Source organism: Eptatretus burgeri, chromosome 4, assembly GCF_056783735.1.
Source record: "Eptatretus burgeri isolate ZD-2024b chromosome 4, Ebu_testis_v1, whole genome shotgun sequence".
Lineage (NCBI taxonomy): Eukaryota > Metazoa > Chordata > Myxini > Myxiniformes > Myxinidae > Eptatretus > Eptatretus burgeri.
The window spans coordinates 37921708-37939061 of NC_140964.1; the positions used below are offsets into that span (position 1 = coordinate 37921708).

The 17354-nt window shown below is 49.9% G+C and overlaps 1 protein-coding gene across 3 annotated transcripts in view; it reads right to left on the reverse strand.

The window, feature by feature from the left end:
* Nucleotides 1-17354, reverse strand: part of HECTD1 (HECT domain E3 ubiquitin protein ligase 1) — a 98963-nt gene that overhangs the window by 28775 nt on the left and 52834 nt on the right. For all 3 annotated transcript variants that reach the window (XM_085877449.1, XM_085877452.1, XM_085877450.1), the window contains exon 30: nt 1548-1776. In XM_085877449.1, the coding sequence (XP_085733575.1) occupies nt 1548-1776 (229 nt within the window). The remainder of the gene's footprint in view (nt 1-1547; nt 1777-17354) is intronic.

Consider the following 17354-nt stretch of genomic DNA (forward strand, 5'->3'; position numbering starts at 1 on the left):
ATTGTTCCTGGAATGTTCCGGAGGAAGTTTTGCACCAAAGGTCATAATCCTTGACCTTTGACCTTTAAAGTTCACAAAGGTCAAATTTTCAAAGTTGTGGGAATTGAACCGGGTTTTAGACCTTCTTTAACAAACTAACTCCAATAAGTTATAGCACGTATCCCGTTTCCTTATTTTAATGTCCACAACATTGTTTTGTGACCTTTAAAGGTTATGCAAAGGTCAAATTTTTAAAGTTGTTGAACGAAACCAGGTTTTCAACATTGTGCAGCCAATAACCTGTCACTTGTACCACATCATGTTGATCATTTTTATAAATCGGTCAAACATTATCACATTGTCTTATCCTTGACTTCTGATACAATCCACATCGTCAAATACCGCTCGTGAACCATCGTAGTCTTCAGACTTGTCCTTAATTACAGTTCTTTTGCATATTTTACCTGCATATGTATATCCAATTATAAAGCTATTTAAGGTACCAGCAAGTCACCTTCCGTAAAGCCCGCAAAGTTCTCGTCTTCTGTGTTGCTGTGAAACAGCCCAAGAAGCTCTGACTTAGTCAGTGTGAGGGTGGGTGTATTCAGTTACCAAGTTTCTTGTAGCGCACTCACCAAGTGTTTAAGCACTCAAGCAAGCACTCCATTCAAAACTATTGACAAGGAACAGCTGGCTTGGCAAGCGCTACCTAGCAGCTTGGTAACTGAACACACCCCAGATCTAACGCAATCCATGTTGTAATCACTCTCGTCCTCTTCTTTTCAAGAAATTAGGCCACTTTTCCAGCAACTTTCAGTTTGCATACAGCTGTGATACCTTTAAGTTTTCTCTTATTTGTACTGACAGCAGACATTGGATGGCAGGGACTCGAAATGGTGTGGACGATTTTAGGGAATGATGTAAAATGAAGCAGTCCACAGGGTATTTATACATTTCTAATGGATGAGCAGCGTGGCTTCCGGTCGCAACGGTACCGGAAGCGACGCTGGTTTTTAACACATCAGTACAGTAAACTTTAATTATTACGACAACCCATTCTCAATATATTCACTTTAATGGCTATTAATTATTTACCACAGATGTATTTTAAAAGGGCTGTTCGGTGGCCCCCTTGACAACAAAGCCGTGTCGACTGCTGGAAATATGGAGATTGCGTACCTCCAGGTCATGTGGAGGGGACAGCTGGGGTGTCATGTGGAGGGGAAAAAAGTGGACCGATTTCTCGAGAAGAAGAGGACGAGAGTAACGACGCCATGGATTGCAACAGACGTGGGGTGTGTTCAGTTACCAAGCAGGTAGTTAGCGCTTGCCAAGCCAACCATTCCTTATCAACCATTTTAAATGGAGTGCTTGAGCCACTTGGCAAGTGCTCTCCAAGAAACTTGGTAACTGAACACACCTCCGGCATGTGGGGTATACGCGCCTGAAACTTTGCTGAGGACAGAATATTATTGTTCTAAAATAATAAAAAGCACCAAACTCAAAAGAACAATTGAGAGACAACACTGTACTTAAAAGTGCATGTTATGACAGATGAATGCACATACCACCAGAAAATCCATTTGAGGACATTGGCTGGCTGCTTATGGCATGTAGTAGTCGAAGAAGTTGCAGAACATCCTCAACGGAACACATGTTTTGACCACTACCAGCCCTGGCCTGTGGCTGTTCGAAGGGCACATTTAGAATCGGAGAAGGAAATGGGTGGGTGAAATGTGAGCCACCGCTTGGTTTATGCATGGATGGGCATAACTTCGACCTCCAACTGCCATATTCCTAAAGAAAAAAGAAAAGTAAAAATAAATGCACAATGCAATAGTTGGAAAATTAGTCTTGCTCATAACTTCACTAAGAGAACAAAAAACCAATACAGACACAGACGTTATGGAGCCAGTTGAGGCCCAGATTCAAAGCGGTTGCAAGTAAGTAGAATGTTTAACAAAACATGTGCCAGAATGTTGGTATTCAAAAAACAATTCAATATTTACAACTTACACACTTGTCCCAAATGACTTGAAACCTATCTTTGATTAGGCAAATACACAAAATAAACAGATCATTAAAATGTGTCAACACAATCTCCAAATTCTGAAACAAGAGCAGCAATCACACTTTGTGAAAACATCAAGATGTTTGTTCCCCCACACCAAAGCTTCAAGCATGATCAACTTGATGGTGCAGTTAAAAGCACAAGCAGTTGCGACTACAATTCATCATGAAAGTGTATGGTCGACTTGATGTATGAAGCAATCAAAGCAACCACAATTATTTTACAAGTAAATACCACCCATCGCTTTGCTGACGGGAATACTGAGGGGGGGGGAGAGTGAAGAGGTAGAGGGTGAAGGGGAGCAAGGAGGGGTAGGCAGACATGTAGTGAAGCATTAATAACAATTCATTCAATCTCATCAAAAAGACAGAAGATGCAAACAAAATGTCTGAAATCCATTTTCGACCATCATACAAAAAATACCGCCAAGAGACAAACACCGCCCGGACATAATCACCATCCAGGCACGTGTGGAGATAACCACCGTCCGGATAGGTTCAAGAACAAATAGGGGGGGGGGGGTGAGACATATGTGTGGGAGGAGGGTACAGCACTGTATTAGGATGGGCGTAGAGCAAGGATATGTGTGAGTGTGAGAGAGAGAAAACGAGAGAGAGAAAACGAAAACGAGAGAACGAACGAGAGAACGAACGAGAGAACGAACGAGAGAACGAACGAGAGAACGAACGAGAGAACGAACGAGAGAACGAACGAGAGAACGAACGAGAGAACGAGAGAACGAGAGAACGAGAGAACGAACGAGAGAACGAGAGAACGAACGAGAGAACGAGAGAACGAACGAGAGAACGAGAGAACGAACGAGAGAACGAGAGAACGAACGAGAGAACGAGAGAACGAACGAGAGAACGAGAGAACGAACGAGAGAACGAACGAGAGAACGAGAGAACGAACGAGAGAACGAGAACACGAACGAGAGAACGAACGAGAGAACGAACGAGAGAACGAACGAGAGAACGAACGAGAGAACGAACGAGAGAACGAACGAGAGAACGAACGAGAGAACGAACGAGAGAACGAACGAGAGAACGAACGAGAGAACGAACGAGAGAACGAACGAGAGAACGAACGAGAGAACGAACGAGAGAACGAACGAGAGAACGAACGAGAGAGAGAGAACGAACGAACGAGAGAGAGAACGAACGAACGAACGAACGAACGAACGAACGAACGAACGAACGAGAGAGAGAACGAACGAGAGAGAGAGAGAACGAACGAGAGAGAGAGAGAGAACGAACGAGAGAGAGAGAGAGAACGAACGAGAGAGAGAGAGAACGAACGAACGAGAGAGAGAGAGAACGAACGAACGAGAGAGAGAGAGAGAGAGAGAGAACGAACGAGAGAGAGAGAGAGAGAGAGAGAACGAACGAGAGAGAGAGAGAGAGAGAGAGAACGAACGAGAGAGAGAGAACGAACGAGAGAGAGAGAGAGAGAACGAACGAGAGAGAGAGAGAGAGAACGAACGAGAGAGAGAGAGAGAGAACGAACGAGAGAGAGAGAGAGAGAACGAACGAGAGAGAGAGAGAGAGAACGAACGAGAGAGAGAGAGAGAGAACGAACGAGAGAGAGAGAGAGAGAGAGAACGAACGAGAGAGAGAGAGAGAGAACGAACGAGAGAGAGAGAGAGAGAACGAACGAGAGAGAGAGAGAGAACGAACGAGAGAGAGAGAGAGAGAACGAACGAGAGAGAGAGAGAGAGAACGAACGAGAGAGAGAGAGAGAGAGAGAACGAACGAGAGAGAGAGAGAGAGAGAACGAACGAGAGAGAGAGAGAGAGAACGAACGAGAGAGAGAGAGAGAGAGAGAGAACGAACGAGAGAGAGAGAGAGAGAGAACGAAAGAGAGAGAGAGAGAGAGAACGAAAGAGAGAGAGAGAGAGAGAGCGAACGAACGAACGAACGAACGAACGAACGAACGAACGAACGAACGAACGAACGAACGAACGAACGAACGAACGAGAGAGAGAGAGAGAGAGAGAGAGAGAGAGAGAGAGAGAGAGAGAGAGAGAGAGAGAGAGAGAGAGAGAGAGAGAGAGAGAGAGAACGAACGAGAGAGAGAGAGAGAACGAACGAGAGAGAGAGAGAGAACGAACGAGAGAGAGAGAGAACGAGAGAGAACGAGAGAGAACGAGAGAGAGAGAACGAACGAGAGAGAGAGAACGAACGAGAGAGAGAGAACGAACGAGAGAGAACGAACGAGAGAGAGAGAGAACGAACGAGAGAGAGAGAGAGAACGAACGAGAGAGAGAGAGAGAGAGAGAACGAACGAGAGAGAGAGAACGAACGAGAGAGAGAGAGAACGAACGAGAGAGAGAGAGAGAGAACGAACGAACGAGAGAGAGAGAGAACACGAACGAGAGAGAGAGAGAGAACACGAACGAGAGAGAGAGAGAGAGAACGAACGAGAGAGAGAGAGAACGAACGAACGAACGAGAGAGATAGAGAACGAACGAGAGAGAGAGAACGAACGAACGAACGAGAGAGAGAGAGAACGAACGAACGAGAGAGAGAGAGAACACGAACGAGAGAGAGAGAGAGAACACGAACGAGAGAGAGAGAGAACGAACGAGAGAGAGAGAGAACACGAACGAGAGAGAGAGAGAACACGAACGAGAGAGAGAGAGAACGAACGAGAGAGAGAGAGAACGAAAGAGAGAGAGAGAACGAACGAGAGAGAGAGAGAGAGAGAGAGAGAGAGAACGAACGAGAGAGAGAGAGAGAGAACGAACGAGAGAGAGAGAGAGAGAACGAACGAGAGAGAGAGAGAGAACGAACGAGAGAGAGAGAGAGAACGAACGAGAGAGAGAGAGAGAGAGAGAGAACGAGAGAGAACGAACGAGAGAGAACGAACGAGAGAGAACGAACGAGAGAGAACGAACGAGAGAGAACGAACGAGAGAGAACGAACGAGAGAGAACGAACGAGAGAGAACGAACGAGAGAACGAACGGGAGAGAACGAACGAGAGAGAACGAACGAGAGAGAACGAACGAGAGAGAACGAACGAGAGAGAACGAACGAGAGAGAACGAACGAGAGAGAACGAACGAGAGAGAACGAACGAGAGAGAACGAACGAGAGAGAACGAACGAGAGAGAACGAACGAGAGAGAACGAACGAGAGAGAACGAACGAGAGAGAGAGAACGAGAGAGAGAACGAACGAGAGAACGAGAGAGAGAACGAGAGAGAGAACGAGAGAGAGAACGAGAGAGAGAACGAACGAGAGAACGAGAGAGAGAACGAACGAGAGAACGAGAGAGAGAACGAACGAGAGAACGAGAGAGAGAACGAACGAGAGAACGAACGAGAGAACGAGAGAGAGAACGAACGAGAGAACGAGAGCGAACGAACGAGAGAACGAGAGAGAGAACGAACGAGAGAGAGAGAGAGAGAACGAACGAGAGAGAGAGAACGAGAGAGAGAACGAACGAGAGAGAGAACGAGAGAGAGAGAGAACGAGAGAGAGAACGAACGAGAGAGAAAGAACGAACGAGAGAGAGAAAGAACGAACGAGAGAGAGAACAAAAGAGAGAGAGAACAAAAGAGAGAGAACGAACGAGAGAGAGAACGAACGAGAGAGAGAGAGAGAACGAACGAGAGAGAGAACGAGAGAGAGAGAGAGAGAGAGAGAGAGAGAGAGAGAGAGAGAGAGAGAGAGAGAGAGAGAGAGAGAGAGAACGAACGAGAGAGAGAGAGAGAGAACGAACGAGAGAGAGAGAGAGAACGAACGAACGAACGAACGAGAGAGAGAGAGAACGAACGAGAGAGAGAGAGGGAAAGAACGAGAGAGAGAGAGAGAGAGAACGAACGAGAGAGAGAGAGAGAGAGAACGAACGAGAGAGAGAGAGAGAGAGAACGAACGAGAGAGAGAGAGAGAACGAACGAGAGAGAGAGAGAACGAACGAGAGAGAGAGAGAACGAACGAGAGAGAGAGAGAACGAAAGAGAGAGAGAGAGAGAACGAACGAGAGAGAGAGAGAGAACGAACGAGAGAGAGAGAGAGAACGAACGAGAGAGAGAGAGAACGAAAGAGAGAGAGAGAACGAACGAGAGAGAGAGAGAGAGAACGAACGAGAGAGAGAGAGAGAGAACGAACGAGAGAGAGAGAGAGAGAGAGAGAGAGAGAGAGAGAGAGAGAGAGAGAACGAAAGAGAGAGAGAGAACGAACGAGAGAGAGAGAGAACGAACGAGAGAGAACGAACGAGAGAACGAACGAGAGAGAGAGAGAGAACGAACGAGAGAACGAACGAGAGAACGAACGAGAGAACGAACGAACGAGAACGAACGAACGAGAGAGAACGAACGAGAGAGAACGAACGAGAGAGAACGAACGAGAGAGAACGAACGAGAGAGAACGAACGAGAGAGAACGAACGAGAGAGAACGAACGAGAGAGAACGAACGAGAGAGAACGAACGAGAGAGAACGAACGAGAGAGAACGAACGAGAGAGAACGAACGAGAGAGAGAGAACGAACGAGAGAGAGAACGAACGAGAGAGAACGAACGAGAGAGAACGAACGAGAGAGAACGAACGAGAGAGAGAACGAACGAGAGAGAGAACGAACGAGAGAGAACGAACGAGAGAGAACGAACGAGAGAGAGAACGAACGAGAGCGAACGAGAGAGCGAACGAACGAGAGAACGAGAGAGCGAACGAACGAGAGAACGAGAGAGCGAACGAACGAGAGAGAACGAGAGAGAGAACGAGAGGGAGAGCGAGAGAGAGAGAGAGAGAGGGAGAACGAGAGAGAGAGAGAACGAGAGAAAGAACGAACGAGAGAGAGAACGAACGAGAGAGAACAAGAGAGAGAACGAACGAGAGAGAGAGAGAGAACGAACGAGAGAGAGAGAGAGAACGAACGAGAGAGAGAGAGAACGAACGAGAGAGAGAGAGAACGAACGAACGAACGAACGAGAGAGAGAGAGAACGAACGAACGAGAGAGAGAGAGAGAACGAACGAGAGAGAGAGAGAGAGAACGAACGAGAGAGAGAGAGAGAACGAACGAGAGAGAGAGAGAGAACGAACGAGAGAGAGAGAGAACGAACGAGAGAGAGAGAGAGAACGAACGAGAGAGAGAGAGAGAACGAACGAGAGAGAGAGAGAACGAAAGAGAGAGAGAGAGAAAACGAACGAGAGAGAGAGAGAGAGAACGAACGAGAGAGAGAGAGAGAGAGAGAGAACGAACGAGAGAGAGAGAGAGAGAGAGAACGAACGAGAGAGAGAGAGAGAGAACGAACGAACGAACGAGAGAGAGAGAGAGAGAGAGAGAGAGAGAGAGAGAGAGAGAGAGAGAGAGAACGAACGAGAGAGAGAGAGAGAGAACGAACGAGAGAGAGAGAGAGAGAGAGAGAGAGAACGAACGAGAGAGAGAGAGAACGAACGAGAGAGAACGAAAGAGAGAGAGAGAACGAACGAGAGAGAACGAACGAGAGAGAACGAACGAGAGAGAACGAACGAGAGAGAACGAACGAGAGAGAACGAACGAACGAGAGAGAACGAACGAGAGAGAACGAACGAACGAGAGAGAACGAACGAACGAGAGAGAACGAACGAGAGAGAACGAACGAGAGAGAACGAACGAGAGAGAACGAACGAGAGAGAACGAACGAGAGAGAACGAACGAGAGAGAACGAACGAGAGAGAACGAACGAGAGAGAACGAACGAGAGAGAGAACGAACGAGAGAGAACGAACGAGAGAGAGAACGAACGAGAGAGAACGAACGAGAGAGAGAACGAACGAGAGCGAACGAACGAGAGAGAGAACGAACGAGAGCGAACGAACGAGAGAACGAGAGAGCGAACGAACGAGAGAACGAGAGAGCGAACGAACGAGAGAACGAGAGAAAGAACGAACGAGAGAGAGAGAGAACGAGAGAAAGAACGAACGAGAGAGAGAACGAACGAGAGAGAGAGAGAACGAACGAGAGAGAGAGAGAACGAACGAGAGAGAGAGAGAACGAACGAGAGAGAGAGAACGAACGAGAGAGAGAGAACGAACGAGAGAGAGAGAGAGAACGAACGAGAGAACGAACGAGAGAGAACGAACGAACGAGAGAGAACGAACGAACGAGAGAGAACGAACGAACGAGAGAGAACGAACGAGAGAGAACGAACGAGAGAGAACGAACGAGAGAGAACGAACGAGAGAGAACGAACGAGAGAGAACGAACGAGAGAGAACGAACGAGAGAGAACGAACGAGAGAGAACGAACGAGAGAGAACGAACGAGAGAGAGAACGAACGAGAGAGAACGAACGAGAGAGAGAACGAACGAGAGAGAGAACGAACGAGAGAGAACGAACGAGAGAGAACGAACGAGAGAGAGAACGAACGAGAGCGAACGAACGAGAGAACGAACGAGAGCGAACGAACGAGAGAACGAGAGAGCGAACGAACGAGAGAACGAGAGAGCGAACGAACGAGAGAACGAGAGAGCGAACGAACGAGAGAACGAGAGAGAGAACGAACGAGAGAGAACGAGAGAGAGAACGAGAGAAAGAACGAACGAGAGAGAGAACGAACGAGAGAGAACAAGAGAGAGAACGAACGAGAGAGAGAGAACGAACGAGAGAGAACAAGAGAAAGAACGAACGAGAGAGAACAAGAGAAAGAACGAACGAGAGAGAGAGAACGAACGAGAGAGAAAGAACGAACGAGAGAGAAAGAACGAACGAGAGAGAAAGAACGAACGAGAGAGAAAGAACGAACGAGAGAGAAAGAACGAACGAGAGAGAAAGAACGAACGAGAGAGAAAGAACGAACGAGAGAGAAAGAACGAACGAGAGAGAAAGAACGAACGAGAGAGAAAGAACGAACGAGAGAGAAAGAACGAACGAACGAGAGAGAAAGAACGAACGAACGAACGAGAGAGAAAGAACGAACGAACGAACGAGAGAGAAAGAACGAACGAACGAACGAACGAACGAACGAACGAGAGAGAAAGAACGAACGAACGAACGAACGAACGAACGAACGAACGAACGAACGAGAGAGAGAGAGAGAGAGAGAGAGAGAGAGAGAGAGAGAGAGAGAGAGAGAGAGAGAGAACGAACGAGAGAACGAGAGAACGAGAGAGAGAGAACGAACGAGAGAACGAGAGAACGAGAGAGAGAGAACGAACGAGAGAACGAGAGAACGAGAGAACGAGAGAACGAGAGAACGAGAGAACGAGAGAACGAGAGAACGAGAGAACGAGAGAACCTTCCATGAATAAATGTGCTTGTCCGATTGTTCCCCCTTTTGATTCGTCTTTTCCTTTTATTGAATCTCCATCTTGCATCACGCAAGGGATTGGTAGTGGGTTTAAAACACCCGGTAATTAATTGGAACCGTCAAGGTCGACGATAACTCCGCTCCTTTATCCCTGTAGTACGGAACGAGCCGCTTAAGCAGTGCGTGTCCGTAGTCGATCTGTGGCGTGGTCCAACTCCTCGGTACGCTATCGACATTCGGCGATTCACCCTATTTCGCACGGGTAGAATGCGGACTGAGTTGTGGTGAGGTTAAACCCCCACCCGTGACTAGCTCCCGGCATTGTTCCGAGAGGGTCACGACTGAATTGTCCATTCTGGTGGGCGAGGCGGCCGCCATTCGAGTCAAGCGGCCAATCGCATGCCGGACGGGCCAGAATTCGTAACACTGGTGTCAGCCAGCGGGAAACAAACTCTCCCGTCTCCAACTAAATTCACGGGAATCGGATCAGGGGTGAGTGGAGCGACCCTCGATTCCCACCAAATTCGAGCGCATTAAATTAAATCCCTTCGGAGAAATAAGATGGAGTCTTATGAAATAAGACGGAATGATGCAACAGTTGAACGAAAAAAATGGATGGAAATGCGCAACCAATGAAGGCAAATACTGCGGGGTGAAATGCAGCGCGTGGGGCGATGCCTGCAGGCGGGCATGATGGCGGCGCCACATGCTGGAACGAACGAGCTGGAGGGGATTGCAACGGCTGTCAGGCCTGCAATGGAGGCGGGTGAGACGTTTGCGAGAAAATAATTCAGGAGACGAGTTGGGCGAAGGTAGTGACAGAAAGCAACAGTGTCGGTGACAGAGGGAAAAACTAAGTGGGGTGACTGCGACGTGCGAGACGAGACACGAGGTAACGACGAAGGAAATAGAATTAACAGAGACATGAAGGGAGACGCAGGAGATAAAATAAATAGTGGAGACAAGGGAGGTAATGGGTGAGGAGGTGACTGAGTTGGCAGTGACATGGGAGATAGAGGGTGAATTGGACAGGGTTAAGGACGAGCACACACACACACACACACACACACACACACACACACACACACACACACACACACACACACACACACACACACACACACACACACACACACACACACACACACACACACACACACACACACACACACACACACACACACACACACACACACACACACGTAGTGGAGGATAATGGGGGCGAGCTCACGGGATGTGTGGGGACCCGGTGCGAGCAGCTGGATGGCCTCCTTCGGGAACGGAGGGAGATGCTATGCTCCCTTGAGGCGGATCACGGCCAGGCGGGCCCGGTCGTGCCGAGCGAGGTTGAAGGGGCGAGTGCTGTGGACGAGTGCACGGAGAGCTTGGGGGGTATGGAGGCCCCGGAAACCCTTGGGGTGGCACAAATCCCCAGTGTGGTTACGAGTGTGGTCCTGGTGTGTGTGGTGTCGAGGTGTGTGTTTACAAGTATGGCGAAATGTGTGCTGAAAAGCACGCATAGCGCGGGTGCAAGGGAGTGTGTGAGAGCGACCGGGTGGGTGACAAAGGCCCCGTGTGTGGATGAGACCCCGAGTGGGAGTGGTGTGGTTGCGAGTGTGCGCCTCCCAGCACGCCGTGCATGAGTGAAGGGGTGTGTGCGACAAAGGCCCCGTGTCTGAGTGAAACCCCCTGTGCGAGTGGAAAGCCGTGTGAGAGTGGAACCACGTTTGCGAGGGAGGTGGCATGCGTGAGTGAACGGCCGAGTGCAAGGGAGACAGCGTGCGCAAGGTCGCTGTATGTGAGGGAGATGACGGTCGGCATGCGGGAGCACGCAGCAGAGTCTCCCGGTGTGAATGTAATGGAGTGGAGTGTGAGCGTCGTGACACGCAAGTGTGCGTGGATCGAATGGCGACGACAACGGCGATAGAGGAACGAGGGCCGAGTAGCGGCCGTAGCTGTTTTGGGGACCGCGCCGGGTTTACACTGCGGCGAGCGCGAGGTTCGGGCCGTGCTTCGCACTAGGCCGCCACGTGCGCGCTTGCGGGAGTGAAACCCGGTCCGGGAACGCCAGCGGTGGATGTTGCCGATCCCACGACGGACAAAGTTTAGGCAGGATTACGGATTTGGACCAGACGGGTTCTCCACGCGGGCGGGTGTGTGAAGCTCCAACGGGCAGAGCACATATGTTCGCATGGGGAACCCCTCGAAACGCGAGGCTTGTTTTTTTTTTTTGATGCTCCGGGTGACGTCATGGCTGCGTGTATGGTTGGAATCTGGCAGGAGGGTGAATCCCTGCCGGATGGTACCATCCAAGAGGGACGAGGGACGCGAACAGCTGCCATGACGTCACGCCAAAGGTGCGCGGCTGTGAATTGGCGCGCTGGTGCACAGGTTGCGAGTTGCCGCGCGAGAAAAAAAAAAAAGCAAGCCTCGCTTTCGGGTGAACAGGATTTCCCGGGCGGGGAGGTGGAGGATCCCCTCGCCTGGGCCCAGGATGGAACTAGTTAGGGGGAAGGGTAAGCTTAGCGAGACCGGCTTCATGGGGCAGGGGTAAGTCCTCATGGAGCCCGTGGAATGGATTAGGTAGAGGGATTTAGGTTGGAAAAATGGGACATTTTGAGGACAGAGACAGACTTTGAGTGTGTAGAGGGGACGTAGCATAGTTAAATAGGTTAAATGGAACGTGCTGTAGTTTAAGGGACGACGTGGGAGCACGAGGTAGTTAGGGGAAGTAGTCAGCAGGATGGCAGAGTTCGGCGATGTGTGAGAGTTGAAGAGTAAAGTGGGAAAAGTACATGATGAGTGAGTGAGGCCAGCAAGCCTGTGTGTATGGAGCGAATGGGGAATGCATGGTGCGATGAGTGATTGGGGGGAGGAGTGATTCCCACCCAAAGGACCCCGGGGTCAGTGTCGAGTGAGTTAGTGGGTTAGCGAAATTGAAAAATGGAGGTCGTTTTGCTGTTGGTGGGAGTGTAGGCTCGATACCTATTTGGAGGGGTGCAGGAGTCCTGTTGACGGGCTGGGAGCGTGGCTGCGAAAGGTGAGTATCGCCGAGTGGGTACCCCGGGCACCAGGCTAGTCGGCCGTGGTAGGCCAAGGACCCATGGGGGGCCAGGATAGCGTAGTGGGCACGGGTGCGCCTGCTTGGTGCGGGGGCCCGGGGCGCCATTAGCCGCGTGGGCAGTGTTGTGGGCACGGGTGACCCTCGGAAAGGGGCCTGGGAAGCCAGCCTGCCACGTGTGCGTTTCAGGGGAGGTGCCATGGGGGGCACTCCCGGTGTTAGGGAGCTGGTAGGCTCGGAGGCAGTATAGTGCCCGGGGGTGCCATCATAGGAGAATCGGCAGAGGGTAGTGCCTGCCCAGGGAGCCACGCGTCCCAGCCATGAGACCGTGTGAGGGCACGGAAGGAAAATTGGGGGGCGAGGCCGGAAATTTGCGAGGACACCAACACAGGCGATGGGAATCTGGGTTGATAGAACCAATAGTTTAAGCGAGAGGCGCTTGTTGAAAAGTCAAATGGATAGGGTAGATAGGAAGTGTATCCCTCCGCACCATCCATCCCTTCGCTCTCGTTGTGGGCCGCTGGACCCACTTTGGGTTTAAGATCGCTGAAGTATGGGGAGGCCATCTTGAGGCATGAGTTGGGCCTCGACGAAGGACGCGAGCTCTCCCTTATTCCCTTCCAGGAAGGGAACGTAGGGGTTGGGAGTAGGCTCGGTGACAGGATAGGTTAGCCGAACGATGACAATAAAGGGGGTTAGGGGACGATTTATAGGGAGGAGGTAAAAAAAAAGTTGGGGCTAAATTGGGTTTGTACAAATTAAGGGGGTGGGTATGGACAGAGACAGGCATAGGCGATAGGTTGGGAGGGAGACGGTAGGAAGGTCTGAGTCGGCCTTCCGAGTGGCCAGCACCACCGCACTCCCTCCACTGAAAGGCAAAGGCTGGCCAACTTCATCGGCTGGCTGTGTTACTTCAAGGCCTGTGCCGATCGACCGTCTGCCGGCTGTTTTACTGCAAGGCCTGTGCTGGCCGGATCGTCTGTCGGCTGTTTGCTGCAAGGCCTGTGCCGGCCAGTTCATCTGCCGGCTGTGTTTGCTACAGCGGCCTTGTCATGCCTTGCCTGCCTGCCTTTACCTTTGCCATCCATGCCCACTGCCATAGTCATCTTTTGCACCCGTTCTGTTTTGCATCCCCCCCCCCCCTGTTCATTGCCAAGTGCGCCAGAATCGTCGTGCAGTTTGCGAGGATTGCCCTGTTGGCAGCTACAACACGGGCCTGCGGTGGCGGCCCATGCACAGTGTTTGCGTCCATCCATTCATCCATCCATCCGTTGCGTTCATTGCGTGCGCCACTTGAGCTGGCACGGAGACTGCGTTGCGCAGCTCATGCGCCGTTGCGTCCTTGCGTGTGCCACTTGAGCTTGCACGGAGATGGCGTTTGTGCAGCCCATGCACCGTTGTGGTTCACTGCGTTCATTTCAAAAGGGGCAGGCCTTGGACTGCGTGTGAGCAGCCGGCCACGTTCCCTGTCACCTGCATTGCCTGAGCCAGAGACTGCATGCGAGCAGCCTGGCTCCCTGCTAACTGCTTTTCTCTTTGCAGAGTCCATTGATCCTGGGCCATGGTTTAGTGTAAATTTATAAGGTTAAGATGTACTGTAAATATGAGTGTGCCCCTGGCATGTATGTGTTAGCGTCGGCAATTTTATTTAAGTCGTCCGGATTAGTGTGTTTGTTAGTTAGTTACTCAGCCCTCAGGTTTATTTTGGGGACCCGAATACACTGAATGTCGCACTCATGGATCCGAAGGTAAAACGTACTCGGGGAGAACTACACATGATGGCACACGAAAATTTGACGACTCAGGACGAGTCTGTAAAAAGGGGAGGGGGTAGTGTTACGGTTGTAGAAATTCGCATTACACCATAAAGGGTCCTCAGGTGAGATATATCGGTAAGTTCATGTGTAGTTAGCCTAAACCCGTTGTATAGAGGGAATATATGTGATCCATTCGGGCTGTGACGCTTCAGTTAGCAGTTTTTCTTTGGCCATTGTTAATTTGGTGCAAGAACAACAACGAACATCGCCACAACCAACATCTCAACGATCACACCATTCACTACACGACGCCACCTTCCACAACTACACAACCAAATCTTTGCCACTCACCATTCAACGAGCACCGCGCGGTCACGATCTCCGTGGGATGGAGACTTTCTTCCCTCGTCATCCGGCACGTGCAAGAACAAAAACCAACAGCGCCTGTGGGATTTTCCTTTCTGCTTTTCCCACGCTTTGGCATGGGGGAGGGGCGATTTGAGCCAGGGGTCAAAGGTGAAAAAAGGTGGGGGCCTGATTTTGGGGAATGATTCCCTGGCCCCGAGCCAAAACTGACTTTCCCCGTCTCCCGCGAGGAGAGGGGGGAACGCGAGGGCACGCCCCTTTTTGAGAAGCTTCCAGAAGGGAGGTGCAGACAGAAATGGGGCGGGGCAAAGGGGCGGAGTCGGCCCCTACAAAAGGAGTGGGTGTGGAGAGTTGGAAGCTGAAGGCTCTTGGTTCGTTCAAGCGATTGACAAAAGGCGTAGGCGTAAAGGTCGACGAGAACGTCGTTCCCTTTTCCTGTTCCCTTGTCCCTGAAGGGGGATTGTGGAGAGTGGCGGTGATCGTTCCTGGTCGGAGGTTCTGTTCGTTCGTCCGAGCTGTCGAGCGGACCACACGAGCTCGTGGACCACGCCGGAGGGACTCGGAGTAACGGTCGCCAAGGACTCAACGCGCTCAGGGAAGTCGCGACTTCCTTTTCTTTTGGGGTTTTGTGTAAATGTCTGTGGGTGGCGCCAGTCTTGAAAAGTAGAACTGTTATAAGTGTTGCCGTGTAAGTCATATTCGGTTGTAGATCTGCGTTGTTTCTTTGCTTGTGTTTTTCTTTACATAAAAACGTATACGTATTGCTTTTGTTCCTTTGTTTTATTGTAATATTCGTGCCTTCCGTGAATAAATGGGCTTGTCCGATTGTTCCCCGTTTTGCTTCGTCTTTTCCTTTTATTAAATCTCCATCTTGCATCACGCAAGGGATTGGTAGTGGGTTTAAAACACCCGGTAATTAATCGGAACCGTCAAGGTCGACGATAACTCCGCTCGTTTATCCCTGTAGTACGGAACGAGCCGCTTAAGTGGTTCGTGTCAGGAGTCGACCTGTGGCGTGGTACAACTCCTCGGTACGCTACTCGCATGGGTACTTAGGTGTATATCGACATTCGGCGATTCACCCTATTTCACGCGGGTAGAATGCGGACTGAGTTGTGGTGAGGTTAAACCCCCACCTGTGACTAGCTCCCGCCGTTGTTCCGAGAGGGTCACGACTGAATTGTCCGTTCAGGTGGGCGAGGCGGCCGCCATTCGAGTCAAGCGGCCGATCGCACGCCGGACGGGCCAAAATTCGTAACAATGTTATGCTTTATGAAACATACGCACGCGCACATGGCCGATGTCGGCATTTTTTCGGGAAATGGCAGGTTGACCATTGTGTAGCTTTCACCGAAAAACAACGTTGCATTTATAGACATTTCAGGGAGATGTTCAGAAACATTAATCTTTATAAACGGTTGTGTGATGGGTGTGGGGGGGGGGGGGAAAAAAAAAAAAAAAAAAAAAAAAAAAAAAAAACTTGGTTCGGTAATTTAGAACACGTCAATAAGGCAAACGGCTCGGAAATCAGGCGTTATCAAATATATTTTGCTTTGAAACTCACAAAGAGAAACATACAACCCTTGTAAAGCAAACTATACCCAAATGCTTTAGCAACAGTCATGAGGACAAAGGAAAACCTGAAAAAAACTCCACAAGATACGGGATGAAACTTTGCCACCACGGCACCCGCAACACGTTGGCATGTCCACACACACCCGCGGAGAGTCCCTACAAATCCAAATCTACCCATGTGTACCATGTCCATGTCCTGTCTACGTACATCTACCTTGTAGTAGCTGTCGACTGTACATTCCGATTGGGACATGTACCGCTTTCGAATGTAGGGCGTTCGGTAAGTGGTTCAAGCACTCAAGCAAGCACTCCAACAGAACGCCTGGCTTGGCAAGCGATTACCAATCAATTGCCATAAAAAAAAACTATGCACCCAGACACGCCCATGCAATGTCCGAATTGGACAAAATGAACACTTTTTTTAGTGTCGGAACTGCTGCAGAGTTCAAATATGGAACATAAATTTTGTAACTGGGCTTGGTTTAAGAGCTTCGAGGTTACGGCATGGGTGGAAATGAAATTAAGCCACGAATGGTGTCGTCTCCAGGTGTTTATAAGCATTGCAATGTATCCAGTGATTTGTGGCCATGATGATCTGGTATTTGATATTATGAGTGAGGAAAGTGGGGAAAGAATAAAAAAACAAACCAAAAAAAAACATTATCGTTAAGAAATCGTTGCGGCCTGTTCCGAGTCAAGGCATTGTTAAGCAGGCCAAAAAAACAGTGGCGGCTTCAGACCCCAGCAAGGGAAACCAGGAAACGCCACAAGAACCCATATAGAGCGAGGTGGCTGAGGATCCCCTGATAAAGGAGACAATTAAATCATGCCACTCATCATCTTCAAAAGTGATGGTTTAATTAACCCAAACACCCAATCTTCACTCATGCACTTCCATGGAGTTCCCATAGTATGCAAGTAAAGTTTCAGGTTTCATAGCTTTGGAGTTAGGGAAGAAAACACACAAACACACACTAGATGAAGGAATTATTCATCTCTGCATTCTGTGCAAGTGGCACGTTTGGATATGTCAGTCATAACACGAGGAACACTTTCACTTGCTGCTGGGTTTTACCAGCATGGTAAACGGCACAACAGGAGGTGAAAAGCCTTGCAGAAAAATTGTCCCAACAGAGGATGCTGCAAAGAACCGAGTTGGGCTCAACTGAAGCAGAGGCTCCAATAAACACCAACCTTTGAAGTGTGTCCTCATGTGGAAGGGAGTGCCTGTCAGGGCACGACTCAATGCAAAGTGATCCCAAGAAAGAAACTTAATCACCTCTCTCTCCTTAATTTGTCTCCTTTGCCTGTCTGC